The following is a 21,178-nucleotide window of genomic DNA, read 5'->3' as shown; positions in this document are numbered from 1 at the left end:
AAGAAGAAACACTACCATTTACAAGTTCAATGTCGCATGCCCAAAACTTGAGTCACTCATAAATTACAATTTTGCTCATCTAAACCCCCCCCCCCCCAATGCAGATCAAAGGAAGAGCAATGCGATCCTAGCTTGGTGCTATGCATGACAGTCGCCTTGCACAACATTGGCGCTCTCTGTCAGGGACGATGCTGCCAACGACAACATAGCTTCTTGTTGTAGCAGTTGATGGTGCTTACCTTCTAGCAACAAGCAGTGTTGGCGACTTTCGAGCGTGGTGTGTGCTAAAGAGATAGAAGAGAGAGAGAAAAGACAAGAATGATTAGGATTTAATTCCCACAAGTATAAATTTGTATCCAATGGCTAACAACTTGACACTCCAAACCGGCTAGAAACGACAGGCCGTGTCAGAGCTATTAGATGTCCTATCACACTCAAATTTAATCGTTATTTGCCTTTATTTATAAAAACAAATCTGAAAGGAAAAATTACGCTGGAAATTCCAAACTTCAAGATTCTTCTAGTGTAGATTCCAAAGGATAAAAAAAAAAAATCCAATTTTTATTCTTTAGGCATAAAAATATATTGGGCGACATTAGCTAATTATAGGAGCTCAGAGTCTACTTCAGATTCTCAGAACCTTGTTTTGCCGACTCAGTACAGCCTAAGTCAGATAAGTTTGCTCGAGGGACATCGTCAGCCACCTTTAAATTTAATAAATGAAATCCAAGTGAGATAACATGTGATAATACTTATGCGTAATCATAGAAAACAACAAAAAGAGAAAAAATATATTGCACAATGAAATGTCATTTTCTTTCCTCTTTTTCTCCACACAAAGTTATGTGTCCATTCCCAAACAAGTCTTTCATTACTCAATTTTTGGCGAATCAATGTAAGCGATTTAAACCATTAAACTTTTAGTTTAATTTTATTCAAATTTTCAAAGTTGAAGCCATACTAAAATTTATGACTCATTAATTTATGCATTGCATGTAGGAAATGCAGATTAGGCATTGAAGACCAATCAATTGGGACAATATTATTTTGTAATATTTTTATTATTTCATTTAAAAAACTGATTCGAGTGAAATGACTCACACCAAACTCCTCGAATTGAGCTACTCTACCTCTCTACAGTTGTTACATAGAATCGAATAAAATTAAATTAATACACTCAAAATAATACAAGTAAACTAAGATTACTCGGCGAGCATTACCAACAGGAGATCTCGAATCTTTCTTCTTAAAAAAATCTAATAACAATTAAATAAATTATTTTCCTTCCAATCAAGATCATTGTAGATAAAAGGATTATATTAAATTACTCAATTTATTTGTTGTGTTGGAGTCCAATTAAATAGCCATAGGGAAGCACTATGAAGTGCTTATCTACATTTGACCAAAATTATCCAATTAAATATGAAGTCTTACTTGCACACTTTTCAATAAAGAAGAGCTGAAAATGCAATGATAAGAGGATAATATTTTTTATTAAGACTAAGCAAGACTTCTATAACATATAATATAAAATTGTTTGGAGATTAGGTGAACATAAAATACCCTCACCACTATTAATATTTACCACAATAATTTCGCATTATTCGGTAAATTACTCATTATCTCATTATTTATACCGCCTCTTATCTAAATTTATAAATAAATTAAAATTTCATATAAATTACTTTTAAGTAAGTCTCCTATCTAAACTTATAAATAAATTAAAATGACTTATAAATTACTTTTAAAGTTAGATCGATGTTTACAAATGCTTAAAATGATCTGAGGTGGTTAGACGTACACTTAAGGTGAGTTGTTTGAATATACAAAAAATATCAGAAAGGCCTTTTGTATTTGATGTCTTATAAACAGTTAATGCATATTTGGATATTTAGTATCAATTGTATTAATCAGACAATTTAATTAAAAAATAATTTTTAAATATTGTTAAGAGCTATACGATCCTCCTACGATCACGAAATTATTTTTTATTTTCAAAAATTAAAATTCTACATAATTGAACGTGGGAGAATAATTAAAATAAATGAAAAATAAGTAGGGTACCAAAACATTTACATACGTTTGCATTGGTTAAGAAAGGTCAATAAGGGCAGTGTTGTAATAAAATGGAAACCCAGGTGCAATTTTGTTGGTGTAATAATGAAGATCCGAAATCAGGGTTAGTTGAAACTAACTGTAGTGAAGTTCCTTCGTCTTTATCCTCTTCTTCTTGCACATTTTCCACCTCATTTTTACTTATTTTCTCAAAATTACTCAACAGCTTTAATTACTTGCACTTCGTCCCTCAATATTTGTACTGTTGGCATTAATTAATATATACCTCTCCATCTCCCCCGTCGCTCTCTCTCTCAACACATTGAATCCCTCTTTTCCTCTCTCTAGAAAAAGAAAAAAAAACTATATCCTCTGAGCCAATTCTCATCTTCATCTTTAGAGGAACAAACAATTGTGTAACGGTTCGTTATTTGCAACTTTTCTCTCTCTGGAAAACGAGTTCATCGGCGCTGACGTCAGCTCCATTTCCGATTGCCGGTTTCTTCTCAGGTTGCTGGTGATTTTTTTTTTTTTACTGAAATTTCGGTTAATTGCTTAAAATAATATGCGAAAATAGATTTTGATAAAATGGTCGCAATAAGTTCTGTTTTTCGTGTTTTCTTTTCAGTTTTTTAGTAATTGAAATGGATATTGAAGTGAGAATTCTTTTATTTCCATGATTATTGGACTTCCTTATATGTAATAAAAGGAGTTTGCTGTTTTTTTGCTTACGGATGAAAGCTTGAGGATTAATTCGTGATCTTTCTCATCTCTTGTTAAGGTATATTCTCTCAAGTGATTTTCATGCTTTTATGACCTCTGTTGTTATACCAGTAATTACTTGTAAGTTCTGTGAATCTATGATATTACGCGTATCTATAGTTTTATATGAGTTTTAGGTAGGTAATCGGTTTTAAGATTTTTTTGTGGCAATTTTTGCTATATTTGTTGTATATGGGGGATTGAATTTTAGGGTAATTGGCACAAAATTTCCCTGCCTTTTTAAGGTTAATGTGGAAAACGTTCTTAACTTTCTTTCTTTTTTTTGACAATTTTGCCCCTATTTGTAGGTTTCTTTGCGTTGGACGTCCTTTTTACCAATTTTCAACGTAAAATGATCAATATGCCCTCGTATTTAAATAAAACAAAAGAGGAAAGAAAAGAAAAATAAAAAAAATAAATTGTAACTATAGACCCAAACTTTTAAAAGTGCAAATAACCCCCAAAAATATTCACCTTCTTCCCACACCTCACTCCCACCCCACTGCCACCCTCCCCCTCACAAAATAACTCCGGCTGTTAATTCTTGGGATGTCACTGGATAGCTTGGCTGCAAAGATAGCCGGAAAAGATGAAAGCCTAGATGAAACTTCTGTAATTTAGCTTCTTTTTTATGTCAAAAATGTAAAACCTATGTTTCTATCTTGCCGGCGACTACGTGATTCCATCTTTTTCCCTGTCTTTTCAACAGCGCCCCAAGTCTCCCACAGCAACCATTTTCTCTCCATGCTTTTGTGTTTTGTTGCGTGTAATATCCTCAATTCGGTCCCCAAAAACAGCCACGCAATGTCTCTCCAATTTTCTGCCCCAGCCACCGACTTGTAAAAAAAGAATAATCCCCAAAAGGAATTCCAATTTTCTATCACCAGCAGCCTCTGTGATTTAGCTTGGAGGGCTACACTTGCCTGTAATTCACCCTCCAAATACTGGTCTCTTAAACCAATTTTCACCATCTTTTAGACATCCCGTGTAATCCAAACATACAAATTAGAGCATGGTGAAAATCGACACAGAACAACCCATTTGCCAAAAAATGCGAATACTAAATTTGGGCATGGTGAAATCGGTATATTATGTTGAAATTGATGAGGACCCATTGTTGTAATAGTTGGAGCATTAGGAGAGGATGCCGGAATGGGTGGTCCGTAACATTGGGACCAATTACCAACGCCGGAATTGATGGAAGAAGCAAACTGGTTTCTCAGACTAGTTAAGAGTTTCTTCTAAGTTTTAGATGGTTATAGGATCTGTTTTGTGTAATTGATTGATGGGGAAGTGATTGTGGCTTAAACTTGCCGGTAAAGGGAGTAGTTTCCAGTGATTTATGCGGCGGTGGGTGCTGGTTTGATTATGGACCGTTGGATGCTGGTGGCTCCATTCACAGAGGGTGGTGGTTTTTTGTTTTTTGTTTTTTGTTTTTTTTTGATATTTAAGTATATATTTGTAACCGATTTGTAATTTTTAAAAAATTTGGGACTATTGTTGCAATTACTTCTTTATTTTTTCTTTTCTTTTCTTTTTGTTTTATTTAAATAGAAGGGTAAAATCGTCAAAAATGATGAAAAGGACGTTCAGCGCAAAGAAAGGTGGAAATAGGGACAAAAATTTTTCAAAAAATGAAAGATAAGGACGTTTTCCACAATAACCCTAAAAGGTAGGAATGTTTTGTGCCAATTACCCTTGAATTTTATGCCGAAGTTTAGTCTCATAAAACATTAGCTATGTTGTTTTGTTAATAATTTTTCTGTTAAAACTTTTGCAGTCACAGGTTCTTCGTACTGCTGTCTTGATTGTTATTACTTTGCTTTATTAATGCTCTAACAAGATAATGAAAATCCCGTTATGATGATTTTATTAACAAGTTGAGTGTGAGGCAAAGAAGAAGAACAAGGATCCGTTAAAACGTTATATGAGGAGGTTTGGCAACAGTAATGTGACTTCTCTTCATGTATGTCATGTATCACTTTGTAATAGTTGAAATTTTGTCACAGAGGAAAGGAACTTATTAGTGATATTGTAATGCATTGTTGCCTGTAGAACAATAAAAGGCTTTAGTTTAGACTTTAGAGCATTAGAGCTGAATATTGTCTGCTTTGTCAGTTGTCCTATTATTTAAATATACTTCTGATATTATAAGGTCTTCGCTCACCTGAAAACGTGAAAAGTTCATTTTCTTGGCTTGGATATAGTTATATTAAAATCTATCAAAAAATGTTGCAAGTGTTATACTTGCATTCTCCAAGCTCACTTTAGTATCCAGATCAACCACATCTTTCTTCTTTCCTTTTGCTTTTTCCATAGTGTCTGGAAGTTCAATTGTACTTTATGATTGTATGATTAGCTTGGATGATTTTCCAGGAAGAATAATCTATGCCAGTTGGATATTGCAAGAGAGACTGTGAAGTGAATTTTAATTTTTTTTTTATTATTATTATTATTATTATTATTATTATTATTATTATTTATTTATTTATCTATTTGGGTGCAGGCTTGCGGATATATTTAATATATTATAGTTTGTGCAGATAATTACCCTGGACCTGCAGTTTCCAAGAAATTAGTAATTGTATTAGCTGTCATGGGATCAAGATCATGTGGAAACTTCTTGGACTTGGCTTCTGGAGACTTACTAGATATCCCCCAAACTCCTAGAGCTCTTCCGAGAGTGATGACTATTCCTGGAATCATATCCGATAGTAATGCGAGTGGCGATGGAGATTCAGATAGCACGTCATCTATTTGTCGAGACCGAAAAATAGTGGTGGCAAACATATTACCTTTGCATGCTCAAAGGGATAGTGAAACTGCTAAATGGTGCTTCAATTTGGACGAGGATTCACTGCTGTTACAATTGAAAGATGGGTTTCCACCTGAGACCGAGGTTATATATGTAGGATCTCTCAAGGTTGAGATAGAAGCTAGTGAACAGGAAGAAATTTCACAGAAACTTCTGGATGACTTCAAATGCGTACCCACTTTTCTGCCTCATGATATCCAGAAAAAGTTTTATCATGGTTTCTGCAAGCAACAGCTTTGGCCTCTTTTCCATTACATGCTACCTATGTGCCCAGACCATGGAGATCGCTTTGACCGGCAGCTTTGGCTGGCCTATGTTCATGCAAATAAAATATTTGCGGATAAAATCATGGAAATTGTTAATCCTGAAGAGGATTTTATCTGGGTTCATGATTACCACCTCATGGTGCTCCCTACATTTCTAAGAAAGTCTTATAATCGAGTCAAGCTTGGATTTTTTCTTCACAGCCCATTTCCATCATCAGAGATATACAGAACTCTGCCTGTTAGGGATGAAATCCTGAAAGGACTGCTGAATTGTGATTTAATTGGTTTCCACACATTTGACTACGCTCGTCACTTCTTATCCTGCTGTAGTAGAATGTTGGGTTTGGACTATGAATCTAAAAGAGGGCACATAGGACTTGATTACTTTGGCCGTACTGTGTACATTAAAATTCTGCCAGTAGGTATTCACATGGGTAGACTAGAATCAGTATTAAATCTTCCTTGTACGTGCGATATAGTCAAAGAGATTCGGGAACGGTTCAAGGACAAGAAATTGATTCTTGGTATTGATGATATGGACATATTTAAAGGTATCAGTCTAAAATTGCTAGCTTTTGAACAGCTCTTGCAGCAGCATCAGGAGTTGCAGGGAAAAGTAGTGTTGGTTCAAATAGTGAATCCTGCAAGAAGCGTAGGAAAAGATGTTCAGGAAGCAAAGAAGGAAACATATGCTACTGCAAAAAGAATTAATGAGGTTTTTGGCTGCCCAGATTATGAACCTGTGATATTAATTGATCGACCCGTTCCTCGCTATGAGAAAACTGCCTACTATGCCATGGCAGAATGTTGCATTGTGAATGCTGTTAGAGACGGAATGAACTTGGTTCCTTATAAGTATATAGTGTGCAGGCAGGGCTCTTCTCTTATGGATGAAGCCTTAGATGTCAGTATGGATTCTCCACGGACTAGCATGCTAGTTGTGTCAGAGTTCATTGGTTGTTCTCCGTCTTTAAGTGGAGCAATTAGAGTAAACCCTTGGGATATCGATTCTGTTGCTGAGGCCATTTATCTGGCCATCACCATGCCCTATACAGAAAAGCAACTTCGTCATGAGAAACACTACCACTACGTTAGTTCTCATGATGTTGCCTATTGGGCTCGCAGCTTCATGCAGGATTTGGAGAGAGCATGCAGGGATCATTATGATAAGCGTTGTTGGGGCATTGGTCTGGGCCTGGGTTTCAGAGTTATATCACTTTCCCCAAGTTTTAGAAAGTTACGTATAGATCACATAGTCTCGGCGTATGCAAAAACAAGCAGAAGGGCAATTTTCCTGGACTATGATGGTACCATTGTATCGCATTCCTCCATTGTTAGATCTCCTAGTCCTGAAGTAATTGTTACACTCAATACTCTGTGTAATGATCCTAAAAACACGGTCTTCATTGTTAGTGGGAGAGGAAGAACTCCCTTAAGCGACTGGCTTGAACCATGTGAGAGACTTGGTTTAGCTGCCGAACATGGGTTTTTCATAAGGTGCGTATAATTTTTTTAATGTTCTGCTAGCGTTTTATCTATTGTAGTATGTCTTTTATAAACCGAGATCTTTGTTGTCCATTATTGCAGGTGGAATAGAAGCTCTAATTGGGCAATGTTAGCAGCTGATCTTGAATGGAAAGAAATTGTGGAACCTATTATGGAACTGTATACAGAGGCAACAGATGGATCCTATATGGAAATTAAAGATAGTGCATTAGTTTGGCACCATCAGGATGCAGACCCCGACTTTGGCTCCTGCCAAGCCAAAGAATTATTAGTTCATTTGGAAAATGTACTTGCAAATGAACCTGCAGTTGTTCGGAGGGGACAGCATATTGTTGAAGTTAAACCACAAGTATGATCTGAACCCCCCCCCACCACCCCCCACCCCCAAAAAAAATATATATATTTGACCAATTTAAGGTGAAAATGTGGTTGCCCTTTTTGGATACTTATGGATATGGTGATCTAGTTGATTCCATGATTATAAGTCCAAGTTATATTGTGAATTTTTTAGATATATCCCTCTGCCCATGTGGAAGAAGGTTTTTTAATTTATGCATTTTAATGTGCAGGGAGTTACAAAAGGGTTGGTTGCAGAGAAGGTCCTGTCATCAATGGTCAATGATGGATCGCCGCCAGATTTTGTGATGTGCATTGGTGACGATAGATCGGACGAAGACATGTTTGAAAGCATATTGAGCATCGTCTCTAGTTCATCCTTACCTGCCAGTCCAGAGATCTTTGCTTGCACGGTTGGGCAAAAGCCAAGCAAGGCTAAATATTATCTTGATGACTCGGCTGATGTAGTGAGGCTGCTTCAAGGTCTCGCAAATGCTTCTAGTCCAAAACCTCGGCATAGTGCGATCTTCCAGGTTACATTTGATAGTGTCTTTTGACAAATGTGAAAGGATTTCTGGGTGTGATATTGTTCTGGTTTCGTGGAAATTTTTCTTTCTGATCACGAAGAAGCTGTCACCATGGAGCTTTTAATTTAATAGGACGCGCAGCTGAAATGTTTTCAACTTTTGCAGCCATGCCACTAGGTGCGGTCTTGTCTGCGTGTAAGACTTTTAGTATAGAAATCATCTTTTGGCCAAAAACTTTTACAGTACATGCAGATGTTGATAATGGCTTGCCTTTGTTGATTGAAAGGCTCCATTATTTTGTATAGTGAACATTTCTCCTCCTAATGCAATGCCGGTTTGATTTATAGTTTTGGTTGATCATTACACTATTGGGATCACAGAACTTGAATTTTTCGTTTTTTACTATAGTATGAGTCCAGCTGTTCATATCAAATAAGAACTAAGCTACTTGCACCAGGAAAATATACACGGATTTTTAAAGAGGTACATGTGCCAACATTGTATTGACTAATTGAATTGTATTTTTTGTTCAACATCCAATTAAATCTTGACAGTTGTCAAACTGGAAAATGAAAAAAATAAGACATGGCAACCAGCCATGTGCACGGAGCAGGATTGATGAGATAATATCAAAATACCGCAACCCTTGAAAATCGAAATCAATGGATGTCTAGGAGAATGTTGTGCCAAGTGTATAAAAGTTACAATGATATTTACAAATTGCAAATATCTTATTTAAAATAAACTTATAATCAATCATTTTTTTTATCTATGTATTTCATAGTGTCTATAAATATCATTTATTTTTATTTGTTTATAATTTAAGCTGATTAAAAACAACTTTAAAACATGGGAAAGAAATAGAAAAACCAATGATTAAAACTAGGAAGCAAAAATAACTTTCAAAAATAACTATCAAAAGTAATTGAAGTGTGTAATTTAAATACAAAAAATAAAAGCTTAACTAGTCAAGGATAAACTTTAATAAAGACTAAGAACATCTCTAAGAGGTTCTCTATTTTGAAAGAGTATATTCTACAATTTAAAGAACATCTATAAATTTAAAGAGCAAAAATTTTAAAGTGCTCTAATAGCCTCTTTATTTTTAACATTTAATTTTGGCACTCCCAATATGTATTTATTGTTATTAACATTTAATTTTAAAGTGCTCCGATAGCCTTGCCATGATTCAATGAAGAGATATTGAGATTTGCACCTATTATTTAATTAAGTCAAAAAACTGTGTATTGGAAGTTGGAACCTTTGAAGCATTAAATTATAGAAAGGTAGGTTGGGCTAAACCCGCTTTCTATTTTAATATGTTAAATTAAAGAGTCAATTGGAGTAAAATTTTAAAAATTAACTTTTTAAAATAGAGAGTATTCCATTTTTAAAGAGGTTCTTGTAGTTCCTCTAAAATAAACTTTCAAATGCAGGCTACAACGTTAAAAACTTCATGTGTAAATAGCTTGTAAGTGAAGAATCTATTGACGTATATACTAATAAGGAACAATCTCGAACCTACCAATACTATAAATTAAGATTTAAGGAAGATTAATTTAATATAAACTAATTTTAAATCTAACTTAGTTCACGAGACAGAATTTTTCTTTTAAATTAAATAGGACGAAAAGTAAATGAAATTAAGGAGATCGAGTGGAGTAAAGAAATGTCTGTATCACATGTATGAAGAATATTTCAAATTCTTCCGTGTATATAATTTTTTGTATGTTTAAACTAAGAAGGTGAAAGGTTGTACATGAAATCTTTTGACTTCTAACACAAACATATTCCTATCATTTGTTTGAGAATGTGAAAGTCATAAATAAAGACCAACTTGTGACAACTCTAGGAGCGCGATACTAGTACACTTGCCCTTTTCTTAACTTATTACTAAGCCCCTGTTTGGGAGCAATTTCGTATCATATTTTCAAAAAAATTCTAGCCGTTATACTAGATTTGTCAGAGGAGCCTTATATTTGAACTGTGCTGCATGTGTGACAAGCCCCTACCAGACAACACACATGGCGCGCCCCAACGTAATTAATTTTATTTATTATTTTTTTTTTAACATGTGAGGGGTCGGTAAGACCCCTATAGAAAAATCCCTTATATTTTGATTGAATTATATCAATGTGCCCTACACATACACAAATAAATTCTTTCTTCATTAAAAAAGGGCAATTCCAATAATTAGCAGCATGTGTAGCATCTATAATTTGAAATGGAAGATTTGACAGGAAAAATAATTTCAATATTTAGCATAATACCGAGCAAGATATTCTCGTGCAACAAGGACTTTACAAGGCATTGGAGGGTAAGAGACTAGAAGGGATTAAAGATGCACGGTGGGAAGAACTTTAAAAGAATACAATTAGTATCATTAGATTGACTCTAGCTTCAAAGGCAAAGTATAATGATTTGAACTAGAAATCTCCTTCTAAGTTATTGAAAAAGAATAGTTGTATATGTCTAAATCCTAACAAATAGGTTATATCTAAAGAAGCAACTATAAGAACTGAAAACAGATGAGAATAATGATGTTAGGAATCATCTAAATTAGTGCATGACTGAACTAATCAATGTTGATGCCCAGATTGAGGATAAAGATAAAACGACAATTTTGATGGCTTCCTCGCGAAGTTATGAGACGCGAGTGACTATGCTGTTTGTCGAGAAAATGTACTTTCACAGTGCATGAAGTTTTTGACTACTTTGTTAGAGATTGCCAAGATTAAGATGTAAAGAGGTACTATGAATGTTGGTCAAGTTCATTTGGTAAAGTCCAAGACAAGGTGTCAAGGACCGCAACTTTACTTGGCCCCTTGACACCATCGCAGTCACAGTTTGTCCAACTTTGACCGCATATTGTAAATATTAGTTCAAATTTGAATTGTAATTTTCTTTTCATTGTAATAGTTATCTCAATTGTAAAATAACTATGATATTAATAAACGTTTAGTATAATTCATCGTCTTTTAAACATCTACTTCTGTCAATTAGGTTTTTATTCCGAATGCTATTATAGAGGGTATTAGTCATTCAAAAATCTTTTAAGCTCACTGGTGTCCGCCCCCTGCACCAGCAACTGTAATTTTCTGCTTTCGTCAATCGTAATGATCAATTTTCATCAATCAATATTCAATTTATTTTCAATGTATTTAAATTCTCTGTTGTAAGCTTTCTACAAAATTGTAATCAAATTTTCTTTCGTCCCGACGCGACCGATAAAGGCGAAAGGTAGTCTAGCAGAGCAGACTACTGCCGCACGGTGTCCCTTTCTGTGCCAAGAAGAAAAGCACCCCGTGAAAGTTGGTATCAGAGCTGCGGCTCACGACCCTCGATAAGAAAGCTATGGATCAAATTACATCTCACACCATTGAAGTGGAAGAGCCTCAAAAGAAGAGTAGTACTAAACAACGAGTGGATACGCTTGATAAGACAACTACTAGGTGCTATGCCTTGGCGATCTCGAGGAAAAAGTCGAGATGGTAGAATCCGAGATTCGAGGATTACACATCCAACTGGATGAAAGCCAAAGGACTTGCGCAGCAATAATTGAAGCTCCTGCAATCATTCATGATCTGGAGCATGAAATGGAAGCGTTGAGAGCTTAATTACGAGTACTCCAATGTGCTGTGGGTAATGGGCAAGCTCCCGTACCTGAGTATGCTCCTAGACTCAGAATTCCTGAACCGTGTACCTAAGGAGGGGCACGTGATGCAAAAGAAGTCGAAAACTTCTTGTTTGACATGGAACAGTACTTTCTTGCAACTTCGATTGAAGATGAAGCTAGAAAGGTAACCACAGCTACCATGTATCTGAGCAGAGATGCAAAATTATGGTGGCAAACCAAATATGCTGACATTCAGGCCAACAGGGTCCGAATAGATTCTTGGGATCTCCTGAAGGAAGCGATCAGATCGCAATTTTTCCCGAAAAATGTCGAGTATCAGGCTCGACGGGCACTTCTAGACCTGAAACACACAAGCTCTGTCGGGGAATATGTGAAATCCTTTTCAAGGCATATACTAAATATTCGAGATATGTCGAAAAAGGATAAGCTATTCACCTTTATGGAATGGTTGAAACCGTGGACACGCACATAACTTCAAAGAAAAAAAGTTACTGATTTGAGCACGGCCATGGGAGCCGCCGAATGCTTGAGCGACTACCAAACGGAATCTAGAAAAGATTGACCTTCGGGAAGTAATCAAGCAATTGGAGGTGGCAACAAACCTTACAGATCCAACTCGAACCCAAATGGGGGAGAGCGTTACTCTCAAAATAAAGGAGGAGCCTATCAAAGCACCCGTGGCTTTCAGGAAAATTATGATAATAATCGTCAAGGAAATTTTAACGGCAGCAATAGTAACAACTAGAACAAAGGAAAATCAACGGAGGGCCGAATTGATGTCACTCCCAAATTGATGTGCTTTTTATGCGAATGACCTCATTGGGTGTCGGAGTGTCCTTAGAAGCGGATGGTGAATGCATATTGTCAACTAGCAAGTGGTGGGTCAAGTTCAAAGCAAGAGGCCCCATAGGCTAATTGTCATAGTGAGACCGACTCCGAAGAAGATGAGGACGTAGTTGGGGCATTTTTACATCGGTGCAACACACTGTCGCATCGAGTTACTAAAAAGGATGATGTCCCATTGAAAGAGGCAAAGATGGAAGAAGCGAATGCTCGAATTTGTAGGGCCAAAAGCTTAATGTACATTGATGTGAAAATCAACGAGAAGCCAATCAAGGCTATGATGAATACTGGTGCTACCCACAACTACCTTGCATGTATCGAACTAGAGCGACTCGGATTTGTTCTAGAAAAGGGTAGTGGAAAAGTCAAAGCAATCAACTCCGCTGCTTAACCAATAGCTGGAGTCGCGAAATCGGTGTTGATCAAAGCAGGTCCTTTCGAGGGAAAAACAAATTTATCTGCAGTTTAGATGGATGATTTCAAGCTTATTCTGGGATTGGAATTTTTTCGGGATACTAAGACAGCAATGTTGCCATATTTCGATTCATTAATGATGATGGGTAATAAGCCGTGTGCCATCCCTACACAAGTTGGGAGGATGGGCGAGAAGATTATCTCAGCCATGCAATTTAGTAAGGATTTTAAGAGAAATGAACTTTATTTTTTGTGCACTCTTCGATTAGAAGAGATCGAAGAGGTGAATGATCCTATTCCAAAACCCGTTAAAAGGCTTATTCAGGAATTTGAGGACATCTTGCCGGACGAATTACCAAAGAAATTACCACCAAGAAGGACGATTGATCATGAGATTGAATTTATTACAGTTGCCAAACCTCCCACCAGGACACCATATCGTATGTCTCAGCCTGAGCTTGAAGAGCTTAGAAAGCAATTGGAAGAAATGTTGGAGAGTGAAATCATTGTGCCTGCGAAATCGCCATACAGAACTCCTGTATTGTTTCAGAAAAAGGCCGATGGTTCTCTTAGAATGTGCTGTGACTATCGAGCCTTGAATAAGATTACTGTAAAGAATAGCTAACATATCCCACAGGTTGCGGATTGTTTCGATCGACTGAATCGAGCGAAGTATTACATAAAAATTGATCTTAGGTCCGGATACTGGCAAGCTCGGATCAAGGAGGGAGACGAAGCAAAGAATACGGTGGTAACCAGATATGAAGCCTTTGAATTTAAAGTAATATCTTTTGGTTTGACAAACATTCCAGCAACGTTTTGTACTATGATGAATCAGGTACTTCACGGGTTTTTAGATGATTTTGTCATGGTGTACTTGGATGATATAGTAATCTGTAGCGAGATATTGGAGGAACATATCCAACGTGTGAGGCAAGTTTTTAATGGGTTACGGGAGAATGAACTCTATGTCAAACCGTCTAAATGCTCATTTGCTCAGACATTTATCAGTTTCTTGGGTCACATCATTAAACAAGGTAAAATCCGCATGGATTCGAAGAAAGTTACAGCCATCAAAGATTGGCAACCACCAAAAATCATACATGATGTACGTTCATTTCTTGGGTTATGCAATTACTATCAAAGATTTGTGAAAGGCTACTCAAAAATTGCATTGCCATTTACCGAATTAACAAAGAAGGATAGGGATTGAGATTGGTCGTTCCAATGCCAAACCGCTTTTGAAAGGTTGAAGAAGTCCATGTGGACGAACCCAGTTTTAGCCTTACCGAATATGACTAAACCATTTGAAGTCCATACAGATGCTTCAGATTTTGCACTTGGTGGAGTCCTCATGCAAGGACATCCGGTAGCATATGAGAGCCGGAAGTTAAGCCAAACAGAACATCGTTACTCGGTACATGAAAATGAATTGTTGGCAGTAGTCCATTGTCTCAGAGGATGGCGTCACTATTTGCTTGGGTCTCCATTTATTGTGAAGACAGATAACACTGCGGTTAGTCACTTCATGTCCCAACCAAAACTATCGAGCAAGCAGGCTCGTTGGCAGGAATTTCTTTCAGAGTTCAATTTTATGCTAGAGTATCATCCCGGATCTAGTAATCATGTTGCTGATGCTCTTAGTCGACGGGCCGATTTGGCTGCCATTTGCTCCGTAGCTGCTCTTTCAGGGAGCGACGTCACCACGAACACAAGAGACCAAATTCGGACACTTATGGAGAAGGACTCGGCTACTCAATATTTGGTCGACCTCATCAAGCAGGGTAAAACTCGACAGATTAGCTCGATGGGGAACTAGTGAAGATAAAGGGAGACCGCCTATATGTTCCTAAGGGCAGAGATTTGAGGAAATCACTAATTACAAAATGCCATGACACAATTTGTGCAGGGCATCCTGAAGAGGAACACACTTGTGCACTACTGCAACGTTCATACTACTGGCCTCAAATGCGGGATGACGTTGCAACCTATGTAAAAATCTATCTTATTTGTTAGCAAGAAAAAGCAGATCATCAGAAAAAGGTGGGCTTGTTGGAGCCCCTTTCCGTCCCAACCCGACCATTCGAAAGTGTATCGATGGACTACATTATTGGGTTGCCAAAAGTTGATGATTTTGGCACTATCATCGTCATGGTGGACCATCTATCAAAATACGCAACTTTCATTGCAGCGCCAAAGTATGTATCCGCGGAAAAGACATCTCAACTCTTCAAGCATATTGTTAAATGCTGCGACTGCCTAAGGACATAGTCAATGATCGAGATCCTCGTTTCACTGGCATATTTTGGACTGAGTTGTTCAAATTTCTTAGTTCAACTTTGAACATGAGTTCTAGTTTTTACCCACAATCTGATGGACAGACAGAGCGCTTCAATTTTATGCTAGAAGAATATCTTTGGCACTTTATTTCTACTTCGTAGAAAAAATTGGGTAAAACTTTTGGATGCGGCTCAGATTTGCTTCAATGCCCAAAAGGGCTCTTCCACCACTAAGAGTCATTTTGAGATTGTTATTGGCCAGCAAACGCTACTCCCTCATACGGTGGATATCGAACGAAGTACGAAGTCCCGTCAAGCAAAGAACTTTTTTCAAGAGTGGAAACGAAATACGGAAATATTGAAATTGCTCAGAGTTATCTTGAGAAGACTCAAAAACGGTATAAAAAGGCTGCAGATCTCAAGGGTCGTTTCATTGAATTCAACGTTGGAGATCTGGTAATGATTAAGCTTCTCGATAGAAATGTTTACAAACTAACAAGAGGGAAGGACTCAAGACTGACGCTAAAATACATTGGACCATTATCCATCTTGAAGAGAATTGGAAGAGTTGCATACAGAGTTGAACTCCCTTCATGGTGTAAAATCCACAAGGTCCTTAATGTTCGTGTGCTGAAACCATAATTTGTAGATAAGGAGGACACATCTAAAAATGAGCCAAAGCGACCTGTATTTGAACTAAAGAAAGCTGGAAAGAAAGTTGCTGAAGCTATTCTTGACCAATCGAATCACTCGAGCTTCTAAAAAAGATCATCAGGAGTACTTGATCAAATGGATTGAATGCAGTAGCGAGGAGAATACTTGGAAAAGAGAAAAAGATCTTGGAGCCTTCAAACTATTAATTGAAGCATATCATGCATTGATGGCATCGAGAACGTCACCAAAACAAATGGGGGAGAATGTCAAGGACTGCAACTTTACTTAGCCCCTTGACACTATCACGACCGCAGTTTGCCCAACTTCGACCGCACACTGTAAATATTAGTTCAAGTTTGAATTGTAATTTTCTTTTCATTGTAATAGTTATTTCAGTTGTAAAATAGTTCTGATATTAGTAAACGTTTAATATAATTCCTCATCTTTCAAACGTCTACTCTTGTCACTTGGATATTTGTTTCGAATGCTACTATAAGGGATATTAGTTATTCAAAAATCTTTCAAGCTCACTGGTGTCTACCCCCTGCACCAGCAATTGTAATTTTCTACTTTCGTTAATTGTAAAGTTCAATTTTCATCAATCAATATACAATTTACTTTCAATGTATTCAAATTCTCTATTGTAAACTTTTTACAAAATTGTAATCAAATTTTCTTTCGTTCCGACGAGATCGAAAAAAGGCGGAATGTAGTCTAATAGAGCAAACTACTGTCGCACGGTGGCCCTTTCTGTGCCAAGAAAAAAAGCACCCCGTGAATCAAGGTGTGATAGCGGTGAATATCGAGGAAGGAATTATGGTGAGAGAGACGATAGCGCAAAAATGGGCTTCAATGAAACTCATGCATACAGAAGTCATTAAAAACAAGCAAAAAGGAAAAGGATGCTAGATAATAAAATATGATTACAATAGTTATCTTGCAGAAATAGACGACAGCATAACCAAATATTTACAATCAGTAGCAATGAAAACAGAAAATGCCTCAGTAAAAGCCATTACCAGCATTTAATCTTCTCTTAACCAAGCCTAAGCTGAATTCGGAAGACTCTTCCAGTGAAACTCCAGGAAATTTCTCTTCGAAACTCGCAATATTTGCTCGAATCATACCATTGATCTTTCTATATTTATCAGGTTCAGCATTTTCTCTTTTCGCTTCTTGCTCAATGATTTCGTTGGACTTCTCCAATCGTGACAGGCTTCCATCAAAACTAATCAAGTCCGTTAATTGGTCAGCTACCGCTGTTTGTGCTCTATCTAGCTGATGACTATTTAATACATCACAATCCATCAAAGATACTGGTTTTTTACATAAAGTACGAGATTCTACAGTCACAAGCCTAAATATTAGAGATAGAGTGGAGAGACTTAAACCCGGGAGCCTTGTACAAAGTGAATATGCTGTTGAGCTAACAATTACGCTTCTGATGTCGGAGCAGAATATCACTATTTGTCTCTCCAGACTCATTAGGCATTGATTCCATGTCCCGCTGCGATGATGGAGCTTGGATCCTTCCTGTCTACGAGATTTTGTCAGAGAAATATGTGAATAATGAGGTCATTTAACCAGGAACTACATTAATATGAGACACTTACATGGGGAATAACACAAGGACGAATAACAAATCCAACAATTAGGCCGACTAAGCAAGAAAGCCCAGCACCTAGAGCTAGAAGCCAAGCAGAGGACGCCCCTAGACCTGAATGTGACGTGTAACTTACATTAGTCTTATCGGCAAACATGATAAATAAAAAAATAAATAAGGCAATTTAAAGTAAAGATTGGCCAGTATTTAATATTTATGGCAATGTCATGGCTCACAAACATTATAACTTCATAATTTGTCATTTCAGACTTGTAGGAATGAAATACATTAGGCATGTCAACATGGTGATCCGGTTCAAAATGGCTCACCACAGACCTGAACCGGGAATGGCCTGTTCCAGTTAGTGGTCTGGGCTTGAACCAAACTGACAAAGTTTCATGGGAACCGGACCAAGCTACTAGCCCATCGTAAAAGCAGGCGGGTTCAATTCTACTCACTTAACTATGTATTTATATTTAAAAAATTCACCCTTATAATCTAAATTAAGGTAGAATATACCTTGAATAAAATATTAAGCAGATAATCCGCCTAGATAACAATCCTTTTTAAGGGTGATATTAATTATGCTATTTAAGCAAAAATGAATAATGCTATTTAACCCCTCTATTTGCAAAAGATTCTTTAAAACTCATTTTCAACCACACATTATCCCAGTAAAAGAATTTAACAATTGAACCCATAGTTTTTCCCTACTTCTAACCCGCATATCCTCCCAGAAAATCACTTTTTACAAAATATATTCTCAAAAATCTTCATCAAACAAGCTCTCAAGGCAAAAAATTATAACGCCAAGATTTTTTTGACTTGTTTAAAGGCACAAATTAACAAGACAACTTAATTTTTGCCATGAATCAAGGCAGAAATTAATTCTTGCAATTTAAGGCAGAGTGTTTCTACTTTATTTCAAGGCAGAATGAATGAAGGAGATAAATAAAATTTTAAGCCTTTCACCTTCAAAATTTATGCAGACTTATTTTATTTAAACAAAAAACATATTGTACGTGGCATTTAACTGTGGCCCATAGGTTAAGGCATGTTAGCCCATGGACCGGCCAGATTTGGGCCTGGGAGAGCATGGGCATGCCCACCTCTTTTGACACCTCTAGAGTACATCGATACTGAATCAAAGTGTAGAATAAGAGAACATTTTTTCAAGTCACGTCCTTCAAATAAGCGCAAAGCTTACCTGATCCAGAATGTGAGGTACAATCTTCCGCCTTCAGATTTATTTGGCGGATTAATCTATTCCCATGGTCAGAAACCATTAAAGCGCATCTTTGGGGAACAAAAACAAGCTCAAAATCAGCTGAGAATGAAGCATTGCGTGCGGGTCCATCAGCATGTCCTGGTTTCTGAGAATAGCCTCCAGCAATTGTTGTCACCCCTAAGCACGTCATTACAAAATATTCAACAACTACAATATGATCGACATGTTTTAAAAGTAGAAGATAAATTTTTGTAAAGATAGAATGACATTTGTTGCCTGTTTAACAATCAGATGAAGCAACAAGCATACGGGGATTGGTGAAAGATACAATACTTGACAAGCTTGTGATTGAGGCCGACAGTATCTCGATTTAGAATGCATGAGCAGTAAGATACAAACATTTTTTGGGTACAAAGATCAACACTTCTGCCAGGAAATCAATATCATTTGACAGCTCATTTTTATGAGTACAAAGATCAATACTTCACCTGAATTGCTGCAATTTCATCTAGAAACATAATGCTAAATTCAAGAATGACGCTCCCTTACAAAGCACTCTCATAATTGGATTTTCAACTGACGGAAAGCATTATCTCAACAGTAAGGCCATTTTTCGTGATTTCTCACCAAAAATAAATAAAAAACCCTAAATCTTAAATTGGCCCACAGTCATGACATGTTGCATGCATATAAACACATATTTACAAATGCAAGTACCTAGTGTTTATGCACCAATGATCATGTGCATTTGTTTCATATACCTGATTTAGTAATCTTCCTGATGGCATAGTTATTCTTGTCAGCAACATACACATTTCCTCTGTAATCAACAGCAAAATTCTTTGGCTTATCAAACATAGCCGAGCCCAAATCACCATCTGCGTACCCCATCTGGCCATTTCCAGCAAGCCTCTTTATCCCACTTTCTACATTGTAAAAAATAGCCAAAAAAGAAAAAAAAAGATTTTTAAAGCACAATTTACAACATTTTTTTTCTTCTATATAAGGCATTCAGAATACCGAATCTACCAGGAATATAAATTAGAAACGGATCAGGATGAAACCCTTAACCGGTTAACCCTCCCGTTGCAAAATCCACAAAAGTCTTCTTAAACTTACTAAAACTATTATTAAAATCATCATACGCTTAAACCACCCATTTCTTTTCCTTTAACTCTTCTTTTCTCAGTAACCAAATTAACCTAAAATTTCCAGAAATCTCAAAATAATGATACAATTCACCGCTTGATTTACCAGAAAAGTAAAAATCCCAGAAGTAGAAAATTCTTAAAATACTAAAAAAAATTAACAACTCACGAACTCGGACTATAATCCTGGAAGGATCTTTAAATTTTCAATTAACAATTTAAATAACAGATCGTAAAACTACAGTACCTTGGGACGTTGTTGGTATCGATACTATGTAAAAGGTACTCGCTGCGGAATCAAGGATTATAAATTGATTAGACGATGGCGATTGTGGGAGGATCGAGTGCGGGTTGATTTTGACCTTGTCGCCATTAAGGACTGTACTGACAGTGTAGCCATCTTCGAAGAGGAGATTTCCACCAGACACTGTAAATTTACCAAAAAAAAAGAAAAGGTGCAGGAAAATCGAGCGAGGTTCTACATTAATGGTAGCAGAATTTTCAATTTTTAAGACTTACCTTGAGTTGGGTTTAGGTGGAGGAGGAGGTGGAAGAAGAGGTAGACTAGAGAGAGTAAAGAAGCCATTAGAGAGCGGAAAGTGATTTCCGATTATGAGTAAAGTAATTGAATACCTGGATGACTTTTGTTGCAGGGAGTGGAAGTGCTATGATTAAATTTATAATTAAGGCCCTGTCTGTACTCCTTTAATTTCAAAAAAGTATATCATGAAATAGTAATTGATATCGAAATATATAATTTAAAACTAGGAAATTTTTTTTTGTGTAATATTATTTTAATACAAAATATGTAGTGAAAAATAAGAAATTTAAAAAAAATAATGTAATAAATGATTGACAATCAAAGGCAAAACTACTTTACCAGAATTTTTTTGTCAGAATGATTGACATTCTCTCACGGCACGTGAGTCCCGTGAATAAAAAAGTCCAAACAAGAAGTGGATCTTCCAATTGTGGGTTTCAATCAACGATTATATCAAAAATATTCGATCACCAGAGCATTATTGTTAAATTTATAGCCAAATGAATCAATTGGAGCCTTTCAAAGAGAAAATCAACAATCTTTTGAAAATGTAAAGAATTTATT

At 36.5% G+C, this 21,178-nt stretch overlaps 2 protein-coding genes across 6 annotated transcripts; one reads left to right on the top strand and one right to left on the bottom strand.

The window, feature by feature from the left end:
- Positions 1-2,342: 2,342 nt before the first annotated feature.
- On the top strand, positions 2,343-8,613 carry LOC111398885 (probable alpha,alpha-trehalose-phosphate synthase [UDP-forming] 9). Of its 4 annotated transcripts, none has more exons than XM_023026035.1 (4): positions 2,348-2,565; positions 5,352-7,395; positions 7,486-7,753; positions 7,974-8,613. In XM_023026035.1, the coding sequence occupies exons 2-4, from the start codon at positions 5,414-5,416 to the stop codon at positions 8,295-8,297; spliced, it is 2,574 nt and encodes an 857-aa protein (XP_022881803.1). In that variant the 5' UTR covers positions 2,348-2,565; positions 5,352-5,413; the 3' UTR covers positions 8,298-8,613. The 4 variants fall into 4 exon arrangements, with proteins under 4 accessions (XP_022881804.1, XP_022881803.1, XP_022881802.1 ...); XM_023026034.1 differs by having other exon boundaries at positions 5,324-7,395; XM_023026032.1 differs by having other exon boundaries at positions 2,349-2,565; positions 5,361-7,395.
- Positions 8,614-16,971: 8,358 nt separating this feature from the next.
- Positions 16,972-20,730, bottom strand: LOC111398884. Of its 2 annotated transcripts, none has more exons than XM_023026030.1 (6): positions 20,593-20,730; positions 20,321-20,500; positions 19,687-19,851; positions 18,905-19,102; positions 17,708-17,811; positions 16,972-17,627 (listed from the first exon to the last, which is right to left on the bottom strand). In XM_023026030.1, the coding sequence occupies exons 1-6, from the start codon at positions 20,657-20,659 to the stop codon at positions 17,097-17,099; spliced, it is 1,245 nt and encodes a 414-aa protein (XP_022881798.1). In that variant the 5' UTR covers positions 20,660-20,730; the 3' UTR covers positions 16,972-17,096. The 2 variants fall into 2 exon arrangements, with proteins under 2 accessions (XP_022881798.1, XP_022881799.1); XM_023026031.1 differs by having other exon boundaries at positions 16,984-17,631.
- Between the last annotated feature and the right edge of the window lie 448 nt (positions 20,731-21,178).

The sequence above is a fragment of the Olea europaea genome, chromosome 8, assembly GCF_002742605.1.
Source record: "Olea europaea var. sylvestris chromosome 8, O_europaea_v1, whole genome shotgun sequence".
Taxonomy (NCBI): domain Eukaryota; kingdom Viridiplantae; phylum Streptophyta; class Magnoliopsida; order Lamiales; family Oleaceae; genus Olea; species Olea europaea.
The sequence above is the reverse complement of the archived record's forward strand: the minus strand, read 5'-3'. Positions and strand labels throughout refer to the sequence as shown.

What these genes read in the sequence shown, in the direction of transcription:
- LOC111398885 (XM_023026035.1), top strand. Translation starts at nt 5,414, where the DNA reads ATGGGATCAAGATCATGTGGAAACTTCTTGGACTTGGCTTCTGGAGAC. An exon ending in GAACATGGGTTTTTCATAAG is followed by an intron (nt 7,396 to 7,485) that starts GTGCGTATAATT and finishes CCATTATTGCAG; the next exon opens with GTGGAATAGAAGCTCTAATT. An exon ending in TTGTTGAAGTTAAACCACAA is followed by an intron (nt 7,754 to 7,973) that starts GTATGATCTGAA and finishes TTTAATGTGCAG; the next exon opens with GGAGTTACAAAAGGGTTGGT.
- LOC111398884 (XM_023026030.1), bottom strand. Translation starts at nt 20,659, where the DNA reads ATGGCTTCTTTACTCTCTCTAGTCTACCTCTTCTTCCACCTCCTCCTC. An exon ending in CCACCTAAACCCAACTCAAG is followed by an intron (nt 20,501 to 20,592) that starts GTAAGTCTTAAA and finishes GTAAATTTACAG; the next exon opens with TGTCTGGTGGAAATCTCCTC. An exon ending in CAGGAAGATTACTAAATCAG is followed by an intron (nt 19,103 to 19,686) that starts GTATATGAAACA and finishes TGACGTGCTTAG; the next exon opens with GGGTGACAACAATTGCTGGA.